The sequence below is a fragment of the Somniosus microcephalus genome, chromosome 24 (genome assembly GCF_052327205.1).
Source record: "Somniosus microcephalus isolate GS21.2 chromosome 24, FLI_Smic_1.0, whole genome shotgun sequence".
NCBI classification, from domain to species: domain Eukaryota; kingdom Metazoa; phylum Chordata; class Chondrichthyes; order Squaliformes; family Somniosidae; genus Somniosus; species Somniosus microcephalus.
Window position 1 is genome coordinate 45,095,784 of NC_141010.1, and position 15,344 is coordinate 45,111,127.

The 15,344-nt window shown below is 46.8% G+C and overlaps 1 protein-coding gene across 2 annotated transcripts in view; it reads left to right on the forward strand.

Moving 5' to 3' along the window:
• Positions 1-15,344, forward strand: part of LOC147101461 (unconventional myosin-Id-like) — a 561,768-nt gene that overhangs the window by 106,725 nt on the left and 439,699 nt on the right. For both annotated transcript variants that reach the window (XM_085966597.1, XM_085966598.1), the window contains exons 6-7: positions 925-1,020; positions 1,683-1,799. In XM_085966597.1, the coding sequence (XP_085822723.1) occupies positions 925-1,020; positions 1,683-1,799 (213 nt within the window). The remainder of the gene's footprint in view (positions 1-924; positions 1,021-1,682; positions 1,800-15,344) is intronic.

A 15,344-nucleotide genomic window follows, 5' to 3' on the forward strand; every position in this document is an offset into this window, starting at 1 on the left:
GCCTCCAATTTGCACACAGCAAGATCCCACAAGCAGCAATATGATAATGACCAGATGATCTGTTTTACTGATAATGGTTGAGTGATACATATTGGCCAGGACTCCTCTGATCTCCTTCAAAATAGTACCATAGGATCTTTTACATCCACCTGACAGAGCAGATGGGACCTCGGTTTAACGTCTCATCCAAAAGATGGCACCTCCCACAGTGCAGCACTCCCTCAGTACTGCACCTGGATTAGGTAGTGATCGTGAGCAGGAACCCTGGCTGATCACCTTCTCATTCCTCTACCCAGGGGTGCTGAAGCCACGTGTTGGGTCCCAGTTGCTGTTGCAGTTGAGATCAACTAACTCCACACAGACCAGGAATTGAATCCTGAGATCCTCTGGTGTGAAGGGCTCAGTCGGTGCTACTCGATGCCATCTTGGAGCATTTCTTGCCAGCAAGCACAGAAATCTTCAGTGCAGGGCCAAGGTGCCTCTTCCTCCCAAAAACTGAATCAAAGCTGCTTTTATATCGTGTGAGATCCATGCTAATGCCACCAACCACTGATAAACAGGAGATCTCGCACAGCTGCTGGATGCCCCAAAGTAGTCTTGTTGGTTGGCCATCTGGATCACCCGATTTAAAAAGAATACTGACCTTAATGAACCTGCCAAGTTTACTTAGTGTTGCCACAAGCTGTGTGAGGCTCGTGTATCAGGAGCCGCTGGCACTAGCACGGCACTTAACCCATTATGAAAGCAGCTAAACAGACTGGGAAACTGCAGAAGAAAAGTTTTAATTGGCAAGGTAATTTGCAAATGGAAAGTGCAGCTTATTGGCCTCACTGATGCCCCCTCCACGGGATAGAAAGAATGCTTGATTATGGTTTAAGTGCTCCTTATGTACTTCGATTTGAAAATGGTGTGTTCATATTTTAGTTACTCTTGGGTGGTCCTGAGAAGTTGTTGCGATCCTTGCACATTCAGAAAGACCCTACTGCCTACAACTTCATCAAAGTCGGAGGAGTAATAAAGGTAAGGTCACAGAACAAGAAAGGAGAGAGAAATTAAACGACCTGTTTTCACCCCTCCTCCCTAACGCACAACAGCTGAACGGTACGACCAGAGGAGTTAAAAAAAAAGTATTTCTCAAAAACTTATGACCGGCAATTTGCAGTTTATTGCATGCTTCTTCCCCATCTCTCTGGCAACACTTCATTAGATAGTGGCCGGTGGTGGGTGCAAATACCTACTTGTTTTAAAGACCACTGCAGCTTAAACAGGCAACATGCTGCCCAGTGCTATACTGAGCCATCCAGATCAGGCGGGTTCTTGGAGTATTGGCAGGCTATTCACTGGGGGGAGGGGTATGCAGGGGGCGCATGGCAAGGATTCCAGTACAGCGGAGCGCAGTCTTGCGACCATGTTTGTACATGCACACTTCCACCAGGCGTCAGTAGGTTGTGAGCAACAGCAGGAACCCTGGCCAATTCTTTCCTCCCTAACCCAGGGACTATTACCTTGATTGCTGCAGCCCTTGCTACAACCCTGGAATGACTTTCTGGGGAAAAATTTGGATGAAAGCGCTCATTTGCATAACTAACAATATAAAGACTATGCTGCATCTACATGGTGACGCCTGTTTATTTTACATTGTATGTAAAATGTTCTTCTAACTTTGAATTCTCTGTAAACAGTCTGCTATAAATGATGCTGCCGAATTTAAGGCTGTCGCAGATGCCATGAAAGTGATTGGTTTCACTGCCGAAGAGATTCAGACGGTTTATAAAATCCTCGCCACTATTCTGCACCTGGTAGGTCCTGTGTTTCTTCCTATGGGGAGTGAAGAAATATCTCCTTGTTGAATGCTATCAGCCCATAACATTTTAGCTGGATTTCTGTGATCAGTACCTTGACGACCATATCCAAATATGTTCAAACTGATCTGGGTGCTGTGTACCAGAAGAGAAACTAAACAGAAATGTTTTTTGCACCAGAGAGCAACAACCATGGTTTGAGAGTGAGAGTGTACAGGAGACTAGCATTTGTGAAAGTGACACTCATTTGCTCTGCTTACACTTCAATAGGAATAGGTAACTAGGTGGAAGTCTTGGCCTTGCCCTCTGGATTTCCCCCTCCAAACCCCTCCACCTTGTTAACTCTCTCCCCACCTTAAAAGCAACCTCAATAATCTATCTCTTCGACCACTCTTTTGGTCATCTCCATATACTATTATATCCATTTCTCATCTATGACACAACTTGGAGCATTTACTGTTTTAAAGGCAGTATATAAATGAAAGCTGTTGAGTTTCACAAACAACTGAATAGTTATTTTCAAATATATGTATCTATTGTGCATTAAAAATGCTGTGTGGTTACAACATTCTAATGATATCACGCCTGTAGATGTGACCTAATGTTACGTGACCATCTGTCAACTGAATGCAAGCTCTTTAAAGCCTAGACAAACAGCAGTAACTAAAATTTGCCACAGAGTCACAACAGTGAATTGCACCGCAGTAAAGGCAAGTCAAAGAAAAGTAAATATAACGCTCCTCCCAGCCCACAACAGAGGAAGTAAATCTAGAGGAGAAAAAAACGGGGGGAGGAATATTAATCACAAGGGCATCATGTCACCTGAAGTAGTCCAAGGCAGGATGCAAACAACACGGTACAATAGGAGACTGAAGATACAGGCAGCACAAAGAAATGTATTAGGGCAGCAGAAGAGGGGGAATGGCAAAGTAATGGACCAAAGACCATAAAATGCTTGCATGTTGTTAAGTGGCACAACCATGCTCAAAAGTAAGCAATTCAACCACCTGGTGGTGTCTGCTACCTTTCCTCCCCACCCCACTCCCAACACCCCAATGACTACAGTTGCCCCTTATGGACAACCTTGACTCAGCTTCAGTACCTTTTTACAGTACCCCTCCAACTGCACTATCCGTCTACAATGCCCCTTCCTCCCCACAGACTGACTGACTGACTGTTTCATGCTTTAATCCCCCAACCCTTGTTGATCTGTTTCTCCTATTTCCTCCTCCTCTGTCTGCTTCTCTTAAATTGTCTTCTTCCTCCCTTCCCACTGTCTTCTCCTTCCCCTCCTCTTCCCTTCCCATTCCAGCTCCCCTCGCTGCCTCTTGTTGCCCCTTGCCGCCCGATTTCTATTCTCAATGTTTACATAGGCAGTTTCCAATTTAAATGTTGACATTATCAAAAATTGTGACAAAGGGAAGTACACACATGCACTCCATATATAATGGGGTGGGTAAGTGATGTATGTCATGACATGGTACATTGTGCAGCATGTTACAAGAAGGTCAAAGTAGGAAAAGCTGTTATTTCTAGTATTTTACTACGTGATTAGTCAACCTGTCCACTTTGTTCATGAGCTCTATTTGAGGGCTGTCAATATCAAAAAATAGGTAGGAGCTTTCTAATCGCAGTGAGTCACAGTGAAACAGGTTACAAGCCAACTTAAATATGTGGAGTTGTCATAGTCACATGAATAGGAACATATCTGGCCAGCCCCAAAAGTTAATACTCATCAATCGCCTACTCTCCCAAATATCCAACCAATTCCCCTTAATGTTTCCACAATGTCTGCCTCCCTTTGCACCACTATCTGGAAAGTAGTTAAATGTAAACTCTCTTTTCCAGGAGCCAGGGTCTCCTGGTTCTCCAGTTTGTGAACATATTGGGAACGAATAGGTGAAGGAGGAGGGATCTACAGGAAATGAAACAAGCTTAAATATAAATGAAACGGGAAAGAAGAGCATAGGACAGACTAAACTAAGGGAGGACATAAATGGCCAGGGAATAAATAGTTATAGAACAGGAGTATAAAAAGATGGTTAAAAATAAAGTGAGAGGAACTGCTATTAAAAAGGCACAGTGTCCATAATAAAACAGGGGATCTGGAGGCAATAATACGTTGCAAGGAACTAGATATAGTAGGGATTACTGAGACCTGGCTACAGAAAAATCATGACTAGGAACTAAACATTGTAGGGTATAACATATTTGGAAAAGATAGGGAAAAGGGGGAGGTTGAGTAGCTGTACTTATTAGCGATAACGTAATGGCAGTAGAAAAAAGTGACGCAGCTATCAGTAAGACAGAAATAGAATCCATGTGGATAGAGATGAAAGATAATAAAGGATCATTCACACTACTAGGGGTAATATACAAACCACCTAATTGTGGAAGGGAGGTGGAGAAAGAAATATACAAACAAATTAGAGAAATGAGATAGAACATGTCCAGGGTGCTATAGACCAGCCAGCTTAACATCGGTGGTAGGAAAGATAATGAAATCCCTACTAAATGATAAAATTGGAAAACATTTAGTAACCAAAAATATAATAATGAGTAGTTAGCATGGATTTCAAGAGTGAAAGTCTTGCATGGCCAACCTCATTGAATTCTTTGACGAGGTAACAGAGAGACTAAACACGGGTAATGCAGTAGATGTAATATATCTAGATTTCTAAAAGGCCTTTGATAAGGTACCACATAATAGACTAATGAATAAGGTCAGAGCATGCAGAATCAGGAGACAACTATCGGAAGGGATAGCTGCTTGGTTGCAAGACAGGAAGCAGAGAGTCAGGGTAAAGGGTAGCTATTCAGAGTGGCAGAGGTGGGAAATGGGGTCCCACAAGGATCACTGCTGGGACCACTGTTGTTCACAATTTATATTAACACTTTAGACTGGAATCAAAAACACTTTCTGAATTTGCCGACGACACCAAATTGGGGGAGGGAGATGGTCAATACTGAAGAGTACTGCAACAAATTACAAGACATTAATAAACTTGCAAAATGAGCACAAAGTAGCAACGCAGGTTAATAAGGCCATAAAAAAAGCAAAGCAAGGACTAGGGTGTTTTTCTGGAGGAATAGAATTGAAAAGTTATGCTGAACTTGTATTGAACCTTGGTTAGACCACACACGGAGTACTATGTACAGTACTGGTCGCCATATTATAAAAAGGATATACAGGCACTGGAGAAGGTGCAAAAAAATACAAGGATGATACCAGAACTGTAAGTTTATACCTATCAGGAAAGGATGAACAGGCTGGTCTCTTCTCTTGAAAAGAGAAGGTTGAGGGATTACCTAATAGAGGTCTTTAATATTATGGAAGGTTTTGATAGAGTAGACACAGAGAATTTCTCCACTTTTGGGGAAGAACAAAACTAGAGGCTATAAGATAGTCACCAAGAAATCAAATAGGGAATTCAGAAGAAACATCTTTACCCAGAGAGTGGTGAGAATGTGGAACTCTCTACCCCAGAGAGTGGTTGAGGTGAATCATATAGATGCATTTAAGGGGAAGTTAGATAAGCATATGTGGGAGAAGGGAATAGAGGGTTATTATACTGATAGAGTTAGAGAAGGAAGAATGGGAGGAGGCTTGAGTGGAGCAGAAACGCTGGCATGGACTGGTTGGGCCAATAGGCCTGTTTCTATATTGTACGTAATTATATGTACATTTTTTAACCAGAATGACTGAGAGATCAATACATGGAATTGCCTTCCAGATAGGGTACTGAAGGCAAAAACCTGAGAATCATTTAAGAAGCAATTGGATGGTATGTTGAATAAGCTTACATAGGCTAAATGCATGACCATCTTGTGATTGTCACTCCTGATGATTGAGACTTGACTGATCTGCCTCATGTCTGTGCAGTCGCCAGATTGACGTGCAGCACCATCTAGTGGCCACATTTGTGTATAACCATTATTCTGATTCAATAAGAATTAAAATAAGCTTCATACCACGAGTTGCATTATTCAAACAGTCAACATCCATCATGAGCTATTTTCACAATGTTTTCATTCCTTACCTATGTATACTGAATCTGTTGAATATTTAAACTCCAACAACTTTTATTTCACTCCTCTATAATCCCTTAGCAACACAATGGGTGGGAGACATAAACCAATTAGAATAGTCTTTTCAGACACAGTACATCATGTGATACCCATGACATTACTGTGCCATGTCACTTAAATATGCAATCATTGTCTCACTCATTCCTGTTATCTGATGGTTTCTGTGATATTTACTAAAAGTGTTGGCAAATCATGGTATAAGTAGAAAACTACATCAATGAACTAGTAAGTATTATTAATTGAAAAGTGAACTGATGCACTCCCAAATGTGTGCTATATTTGGTGGAGCTCACCAGGTGGGGTAGCCTAGTGCTTACGATATTGGACTAGCAACCCAGAAATTGTGTTCAAATCCACAGAAAATCACAGAAACCCCACAGTGCCAATAGAGGCCATTTCGGCCCATCGAGCCTGCACCGACACATATCCCACCCGATCCCCGTAACCCCTACACCAACACATATCCCACCCTATCTCCGTAACCCCACACATTTTAATCCCCCTAACACTAAGGGTCAATAACCTGCACATCTTTGGACTGTGGGAGGAAACCGGAGCACCCGGAGGAAACCCACGCAAACACGGGGAGAATGTGCAAACTCCACACAGTCACCCGAGGCCGGATTCGAACCCGGGTCCCTGGCGCGTGAGGCAACAGTGCTAACCACTATGCCACCGTGCTGAATGAGTAGGCTATTCAGCCTCGCGAGCCCGTTCCACCAATCAATTAGATCATGGCAGACCTGTATCTTAGAACCAAGGCAGGCAAATGGAATTAAGTCCCTTTATACCCTTGCCTAACAAAAATCTATCAAAGTTATGAAATTGTACTCTAAGTCAGGTAATTTATGGGATAGGACCAGAAAAATAACTTCCCCTTTGTTGTAAAAATAACCAGTTCATTGTCCTGTCACCCCGACCAATTCTGACCTATACTTGATTCCAATATGTGGTTGACTCTTAATGCCCTCACAGCAACTTGGGATGAGAATTAAAATAATGACATGCCACTGCCACTCACATCCCGAACCCAAGCACCCCACCCACCTGCCCCTTCAACCACTGTCTGCCCCACCTGTGACAGAGACTGTAGGTCCCGCATTGGACTCACCAGTCACCTGAGAACTCATTTTTAATGTGGAAGCAAGTCATCCTCGGTTCCGAGGGACTGCCTAAGAGAGAGAAACTCGCATCCCGAGAACAAATTTTAAAAATAGTCCTCACCAAGGGGTGGGCATCTGGTCACAAATTCACATTTAATCTAAATTTAATAAAAATTAAAGATTGTAATAAATATCTCATTCAAATTTTTGCCCTATGTCTTTTTTTCATTCACAAAATTTTCAACAACTGCTTAACCTATTTTTGTTTACATTGCTTTTTCCCAAACTTTGCACCTTGTTACGCATGGCAGGACCTATCTTGGAATTTAGTGATCACTTAATTCATTGAATTACAGTGATAGATTAACCTTTTACCATTTTACATTTTGCTGGTTATGTTGAATGAGGCTTACTTTGATAGTAGCTGAAGTTTTTCAACATAATTTTCTTCTTCAGCTGATGAATCCGTCACAATGGATTCATATTCATCCTGAGTTAAGGGAGGGCAAGAGTCAGCAACGTGCTCTGCTTCCAATCCCGATCCCATCACCTGTGCTAGAGGTGCTTGTAGATGGACAACAGGACTGGGCTTGGCTGTGATGGCCTTTGCAACCAAATGGTCAACTGACACTCACCAGGCAGATTTTCAGTAGTATTTTGACCACTGTCGGTTCCCACAGGGACGAGGAATTCCAAAAGCGAGGAAGGACTTACCAGGATTTGAAAGATATTTACAGAGAAATTAAGGAGTTCTTAGAGTTGGGATCTTTCTTTGTTTTGTCCAATCGAGTTAGATAATATTTGTTCTCCTGTGAATATAGAACTGGATATAGATATATAGTTACTCTGCACAGTTCTGGTCTCCATATTACAAAAAGGATATAAGGGACATTGGAGAAAGTACAAAAAAGATTGAGATGGATGACACCAGAACTGAGAGGTTGTACCTATCGAGAAAGACTGGCCAGGCTGGAGCTCCTTTCTCTCGAGGAGAAGACTTTGGGGGGCGGGGGTGACCTGATCGAGGTCTTTAAGATTATGAAGGGGTTTGATAGGGTAGACGTAGAGATGATGTTTCCACTCGTGGAGGAAGTCCAAAACTAGGGGCCATAAATAAAAGATAGTCACTAATAAATCCAATGAAGTATTCAGGAGAAACTTCTTTACCCAGAGAGTGGTTAGAATGTGGAGCTCTCGCTATCACAAGGAGTAGTTGAGGCAAAAAGTATGGATGAATTTAAGGGGAAGCTAGATAAACACGTGGGAGAAAGGAATAGAAAGATATGCAGTTATATAAAAAGAAAAAGGGTGGCTAAAGTGAATGTTGGTCCCTTAGAGGACGAGACTGGGAAATTAGTGATGGGGAACATGGAGATGACAAAAATGCTGAACAAATATTTTGTATCAGTCTTTACAGTAGAGGACACTAAAAATATCCCAACACCGGACAAACAGGGGGCTATAGGGGGGAGGAGCTAAACACGATTAAAATCACTAAGGAGATGGTACTCGGTAAGATAATGCGACTATAGGCGGATAAATCCCCTGGACCTGATGGCTTACATCCTAGGGTCTTGAGTGAAGTAGCGGTAGGGATTGGGGATGCATTGGTGGTAATTTTCCAAAACTCCCTGGATTCAGGAAAGGTCCCAGCAGATTGGAAAACTGCTAATGTAATGCCCTTATTTAAAAAGGGAGGTAGACAAAAGGCTGGAAATTATAGACCAGTTAGCCTAACATCTGTGGTTGGTAAAATGTTGGAGTCCATTATTAAGGAAGCAGTAACAGGACATTTGGATAAGCATAATTTAATCGGACAGAGTCAGCATGGTTTTATGAAGGGGAAGTCATGTTTGACAAATTTGCTCGAATTCTTTGAGGACGTAACAAACAGGGTGGATAAAGGGGAACCAGTGGATGTGGTGTATTTGGACTTTCAAAAGGCATTTGACAAGGTGCCACACAAGATTACTGCACAAGATAAAAAATCACGGGATTGGGGGTAATATACTGCCATGGGTGGAAGATTGGCTATCTAACAGAAAACAGAGAGTTGGGATAAATGGTTCATTCTCGGGTTGGCAATCAGTAACTAGTGGTGTTCCGCAGGGGTCAGTGCTGGGACCCCAACTCTTTACAATCTATATTAACGATTTGGAGGAAGGGACCAAGTGCAACATATCCAAGTTTGCCGACGATACAAAGATGGGAGGGAAAGCAGTGAGTGAGGAGGACATAAAAAACCTGCAAAAGGACATAGACAGGCTAAGTGAGTGGGCAGAAATTTGGTAGATGGAATATAATATTGGAAAGTGTGAGGTTATGCACTTTGGCAGTGATGCGCTATCAATTACTCATAAAAGACTGAGAGTTAGAAGAGTAACTAAAGGCTTTTATTAACAACAGAATGGAGGTCTGCCTCGCGTGGTCGACCGGTCCAGGATACAAAGGGCTGGGGAGCAGTCACCTTTATACTAGGACCTGTGGGAGGAGTCAGCCGAGGCATGTCCAGGCATGTACACAGTGGAATACAAACAGGACAAACAGGAATACAAACAGTGGTTTACCACATTCACCCCTTGTTTAAAATTGAGTCCGGCGGGGTGAAGTGTATTAAAAGTTAGTGTATTGGAGTCTCTCCGGAGGTCTTGTCTGCCGCTGTGATCGGCGTGGCGACGGCAGGGGTAGTGAAGCTTCCGGCGTCGAGTCCAGCGTAGGCTGTGGCACAGGCGTGTCGTCCTCGTAGATGTCGAGCGGGTCGCGGGGCCCAGGCCTGCCGTCTGCTGGGGCTGGATATCGGATCGTTGGGGGGGTGGGGTTGTAGTGGGTTACTGCGGCCCCCGAGGGTGCAAGGTCTCTTATGGAGACTGTGTCCTCCCGCCCGTCTGGGTATGCGATGTAAGCATACTGGGGGTTGGCGTGGAGGAGGTCGACCCTCTCGACCAGGGGGTCTGTTTTATGGGTCCTCACGTGTCTTCTCAGTAGGACCGGCCCTGGGGACGTCAGCCATGGCGGTAGCGATGTCCCCGATGTGGACTTCCTTGGGAAGACAAACATTTTCTCATGAGGGGTGGCGTTAGTGGCAGTGCAGAGCAGTGACCGAATAGAGTGGAGCGCATCGGGGATCACATCCTGCCAGCGGGAGGTTGGAAGGCCCCTAGACTTTAAGGCTAGCAGGACGGTCTTCCAAACTGTCGCATTTTCTCTTTCCACCTGTCCGTTCCCCCGGGGGTTGTAACTGGTGGTCCTGCTTGTGGCAATACCCCTAGTTAGCAGGTACTGACGGAGTTCGTCGCTCATAAACGATGAGCCCCGGTCGCTATGGATATAGCTGGGGAAGCCGAACAGGGTGAAGAGGTTGTTCAGACATTTAATGACCGTGGCACTGGTCATGTCCGGGCAGGGGAAGGCGAACGGGAAACGGGAGTACTCCTCAATAATATTGAGGAAGTACACATTGCGGTCGGAGGAGGGGAGAGGCCCTTTAAAATCAACGCTCAGGCGCTCGAAGGGGCGAGTGGCTTTTATCAGGTGGGCCCTGTCTCTGGTCTATAAAAGTGCGGTTTGCACTCAGCGCAGACTTGGCAGTTCCTGGTCATGGTCCTGACCTCCTCAATAGAGTAAGGCAGGTTGCGGGCCTTGATGAGGTGGAATAACCTGGTGACCCCCGGGTGGCAGAGGTCATTGTGGAGGGCCCGCAGTCTATCGATCTGCGCGCTGGCGCAGGTGCCACGCGATAGCGCATCCGGGGGTTCATTTAGCTTCCCGGGCCGGTACAAGATCTCGTAGTTGTAGGTGGAAAGTTCGATTCTCCACCTCAAGATCTTGTCATTTTTGATTTTGCCCCTCTGCTTGTTGTTAAACATAAAAGCAACTGAACGCTGGTCAGTGAGCAGGGTAAATTGTTTTCCGGCCAGGTAGTGCCTCCAATGACGCACAGCCTCCACAATCGCCTGGGCCTCCTTCTCAACAGCGGAGTGCCTGGTCTCCGGGCCTTGGAGGGTTCGTGAAAAGAAGGCCACGGGTCTCCCCGCCTGATTGAGGGTAGCAGCCAGGGCAAAGTCGGACGCGTCGCTTTCCACCTGGAAGGGGATGGATTCGTCCAGTGCGTGCATGGTGGCTTTGGCAATGTCCTCCTTGATACGGTGGAAGGCTAAGCGGGCCTCTGCCGTCAAGGGAAAAGAGGTGGACTTGATCAGCGGACGGGCCTTGTCCGCATAGTAGGGGACCCACTGGGCGTAATAGGAGAAAAACCCTAGGCACCTCTTCAGGGCCTTGAGGCAGTGGAGCAGTGGAAGTTCCATAAGGGGACGCATCCGGTCGGGGTCGGGGCCGATGACTCCGTGTTCCACAACACAGCCAAGGATGGCGAGGCGGTTTGTGCGGAATATGCACTTCTCCTTGTTATATGTCAGGTTTAGGAGTTGGGCGGTGCGGAGGAATTTTTCGAGGTTTGCGTCATGGTCCTGCAAGTCACGGCCGCAGATGGTCACATTGTCCAGATATGGGAAAGTGGCCTGCAACGCATTTTGATCTACCATCCGGTCCATCTCCCTTTGGAAGACGAAGACCCCGTTGGTGACGCCAAAGGGAACCCTAAGGAAGTGATAGAGGCGGCCGTTTGCCTCAAAGGCAGTGTACTGGTGGTCCTCAGGGCGGATGGGGAGCTGGTGGTACGCTGATTTCAGGTCAATGGTCGAGAAGACGCGGTACTGCGCGATCTGGTTGACCATATCAGCTATACGGGGGAGTGGGTAGGCGTCCAGCAGGGTGTAGCGATTTATTGTCTGGCTGTAGTCGATGACCAGGCGCTGCTTCTCGCCGGTCTTAACGACCACAACCTGGGCTCGCCAGGGGCTGGTGCTGCCCTCAATAATCCCTTCTTTCAGGAGCCGCTCCACTTCGGTTTTAATGAAAACCCTGTCCCCGGCACTGTATCGCCTGCTCTTTGTGGCGATGGGCTTACAGTCGGGGGTGAGGTTAGCAAACAGTGGTGGGGGGGTGACTCTGAGTGTGGAGAGGTTGCACCTGGTGCGCGGCGGGCAATTTGGAAGCTGCTGGCTGCGGACTGTGAGTGGGGGTAGGGGTCCACCGTACGCCATCGTAACACTTTTAAGGTGGCACTGAAAATCTAACCCCAGCAGGACGGCAGCGCAGAGGTCAGGCAGGACCAGAAGTTTAAAATGATCGTACACGGTCCCGTCTACTACGAGTGTCACCACGCAGTAGCCGCCGATGTCTGCCGACTGGGACTCGGAGGCCATAGAAATCCGCTGTTGCGCAGGCAGGACTGGGAGAGAGCAACGCCGCACCGTGTCGGGGTGGATGAAGCTCTCCGTGCTCCCAGAGTCAAAAAGGCAGATTGTATCGTGACCATTTACCTTAATGTCCATTGTGGAACTGGCCAGTTGGTGCGGTCTCGCTTGGTCCAGTGTAACGGATGCCAGCGTAGGGGTCGGTGTGTCGCTGCGGGTATCAGATGAGGCGGTGTCGGGGGCCTGCTGCGTCCCGGCTGTCGTCCAAGATGGCGGCGTCCATGATCCCCATGTGGCTGGAGGCGTCCAAAATGGCTGCTGTACCGGTGATTCGCACATGGCCGGGGAGGTCCAAGATGGCGGCCCGCATGGCCCACACGCGGCGCTGCTGGGGTTCGGGGTGGCTTTGGCCCTGCAGACGCTAGCGTAGTGTCCCTTCTTCCCGCAGCCCGAGCAGATCGCGTTTTTCGCCGGGCAGCGCGCTCTGGGGTGTTTTGCCTGGCCACAGAAGTAGCATTTCTGGCCTTGGGGCACTGCTGTCTGGCCTTGGGACACTGCTGCGGTAGTTGGGCCGTTGTTGGGGTGTGGCTGGGGTGGCACGGCGCTATGAGGCGGTCCTACCGTATCCCAGGCTGTCATTCCCCGCGGCGTCCACGGTGCAGAGGAGTAGGCATCCATGCCCTGGTAGGCTGCATCCAACGATAGTGCGAGTTCAGAGGCCTTGTTGAGGTCGAGGTTACTCTGCTCCAACAGTCGCTGTCGGGTGTAATTGGATCTGTGGCCCGCTACAAAAGCGTCCCGGATAAGTTCCTCTGTGTACACGGCGGCCTTTACATCCTTACAACCATAGGCCCGGCCAAGCACAGACAGTGCCTGAAGGTATTCCACGGTCGATTCCCCAGGTTGTTGTTTACGACTCCCCAGGAGGTGCCTGGCGTACACTTCGTTCACTGGGCGCGTGTACTGGTCCTTGAGGAGCTTGATAGCGTCCGCGTACGAGGTCGCGTCTTGGATGACCGAGTACACTCGGTGGTTCACTTTGGAGGTCAGGACATCCAGTTTGTCCTCGTCTGATTTGATTGCTTCGGAGGCGGTCAGGAATTTTTCGAAACACTTAAGCCAGTGAGTAAACTTGGTGGATGAGTCCGCCTCCTGATGATCTAAGTCCAGGCATGCTGGTGTGAGGATCTTCTCCATTATAAAAATGTTGTTAATAAAATTGATGCGCTATCAATTACTCATAAAAGACTGAGAGTTAGAAGAGTAACTAAAGGCTTTTATTAACAACAGAATGGAGGTCTGCCTCGCGTGGTCGACCGGTCCAGGATACAAAGGGCTGGGGAGCAGTCACCTTTATACTAGGACCTGTGGGAGGAGTCAGCCGAGGCATGTCCAGGCATGTACACAGTGGAATACAAACAGGAATACAAACAGTGGTTTACCACAGGCAGAAAAAATCAAAGAGCAAGTTATTATCTAAATAGAGAGAAAGTGCTACAGTACAAAGGGATCTGGGGGTCCTGGTGCATGAAACACAGAAGGTTAGTATGCTGGTACAGCAGGTGATCAGGAAGGCCAATGGAATCTTAGCTTTTATTGCAAGAGGGATGGAGTATAAAAGCAGGGAAGTCTTGCTTCAGTTATACAGGGTACTGGTGAGGCCACACCTGGAATACTGCGTTTTGGTTTCCATATTTAAGAAAAGATGTACTTGCTCTCGAGGCAGTTCAGAGAAGGTTCACTTGGTTGATTCCGGAGATCAGGGGGTTGACTTATGAGGAAAGGTTGAGTAGGTTGTGTTGAATCCGTGAATCTTAAGGTATGGTGTTCTTCAATGAATAGACGGAGACTGCAGATCAGCAATCAACAGGTGTTTACTGGATGAGGGTAGTCTAAAAACTAACAGTACAGATGCCTGCTCAAGGCTTATATATAGGTGTGGTCACTGCCAGTACTACAGTATACAGGAGCTGTAAAAGTAGTTCTCTCTTAAAGGTACATACACTACAATTCCTCCCCTTTTAGATTAACAGTACCATAACATTCAAATAACAGTTAACATTTTAACATGCACATTTAACTGAAATAGTCCATTTATAGATTCAGTCTTTGGGGCGGCTTCCTGATCTTTTCTGGATAGCGCCTTTCCTGAGTGTCTTGCTCTTGGTGCGGAGGCGATTCTGGCCCCCTGTCGTCGGTTAGTTCATCAGTTTCCGCTGCTACTGCTTCTGGCGTAGATGCTACCGGTATGTCGGGTTCATCCCCAGGTACGCGAGACATGGGGCTGACTCGTTCCTGTGACGCTAGGATCTGGTCGACATGGCGTCTCACAATGTTCTCCCCGACATCCACTGTGTACATTACTGGCCCCTGCCGTGTGCATATCGTTCCGGGTTGCCATTTCTCTGTTCGGTAGTCGCGGGCCAAGACTGGTTGTCCTACATTGAAGCTCCTTGTCGGCTTCTCATTGATGTGCTGGAATTTCTTATCCTCAACGTTTCTTCGCACATTTGGTCTGAGCAAATCCAGACGAGATCTCAACCTGCGGTTAAAGAACATCATGGCCGGGGTCTGGTTGGTAACTGCATGTGTCGCATTTCTGTAGGCTAACAGGAAATTGTCCACCTTATGCTGTAGTGGAATGTCATCATCGCACATGGCCCTTACTGCCTTTTTAAAGGTTTGTACGAACCTCTCGGCCAATCCATTTGTGGCTGGATGATACGGGGCAGATGTGTAATGCCTTACCCCATTCCTTCTCATAAATTTCCGAAACTCTTCGGACACAAACTGTGGTCCATTATCAGAGCAAATCTGCTCTGGCAAGCCGTTCCTGGCAAATATGGTCTGTAGGACTGCAATCGTTTTCTCTGTAGTGGTGGAGGACATTTTTATCACCTCAGGCCATTTCGAGTGCGCATCCACTGCTATTAAGAACATTGAGTCCATGAATGGACCAGCAAAATCAATATGCACCCGTTGCCATGGAGAGGAGGGCCACTCCCATGGGTGTAGAGGGGCATGTGGTGGTGCATTTTGGACCTTCTGGCATCCTGAGCAGCTCTTTGTTAGGTCCTCGATTTGGTGATCGATCC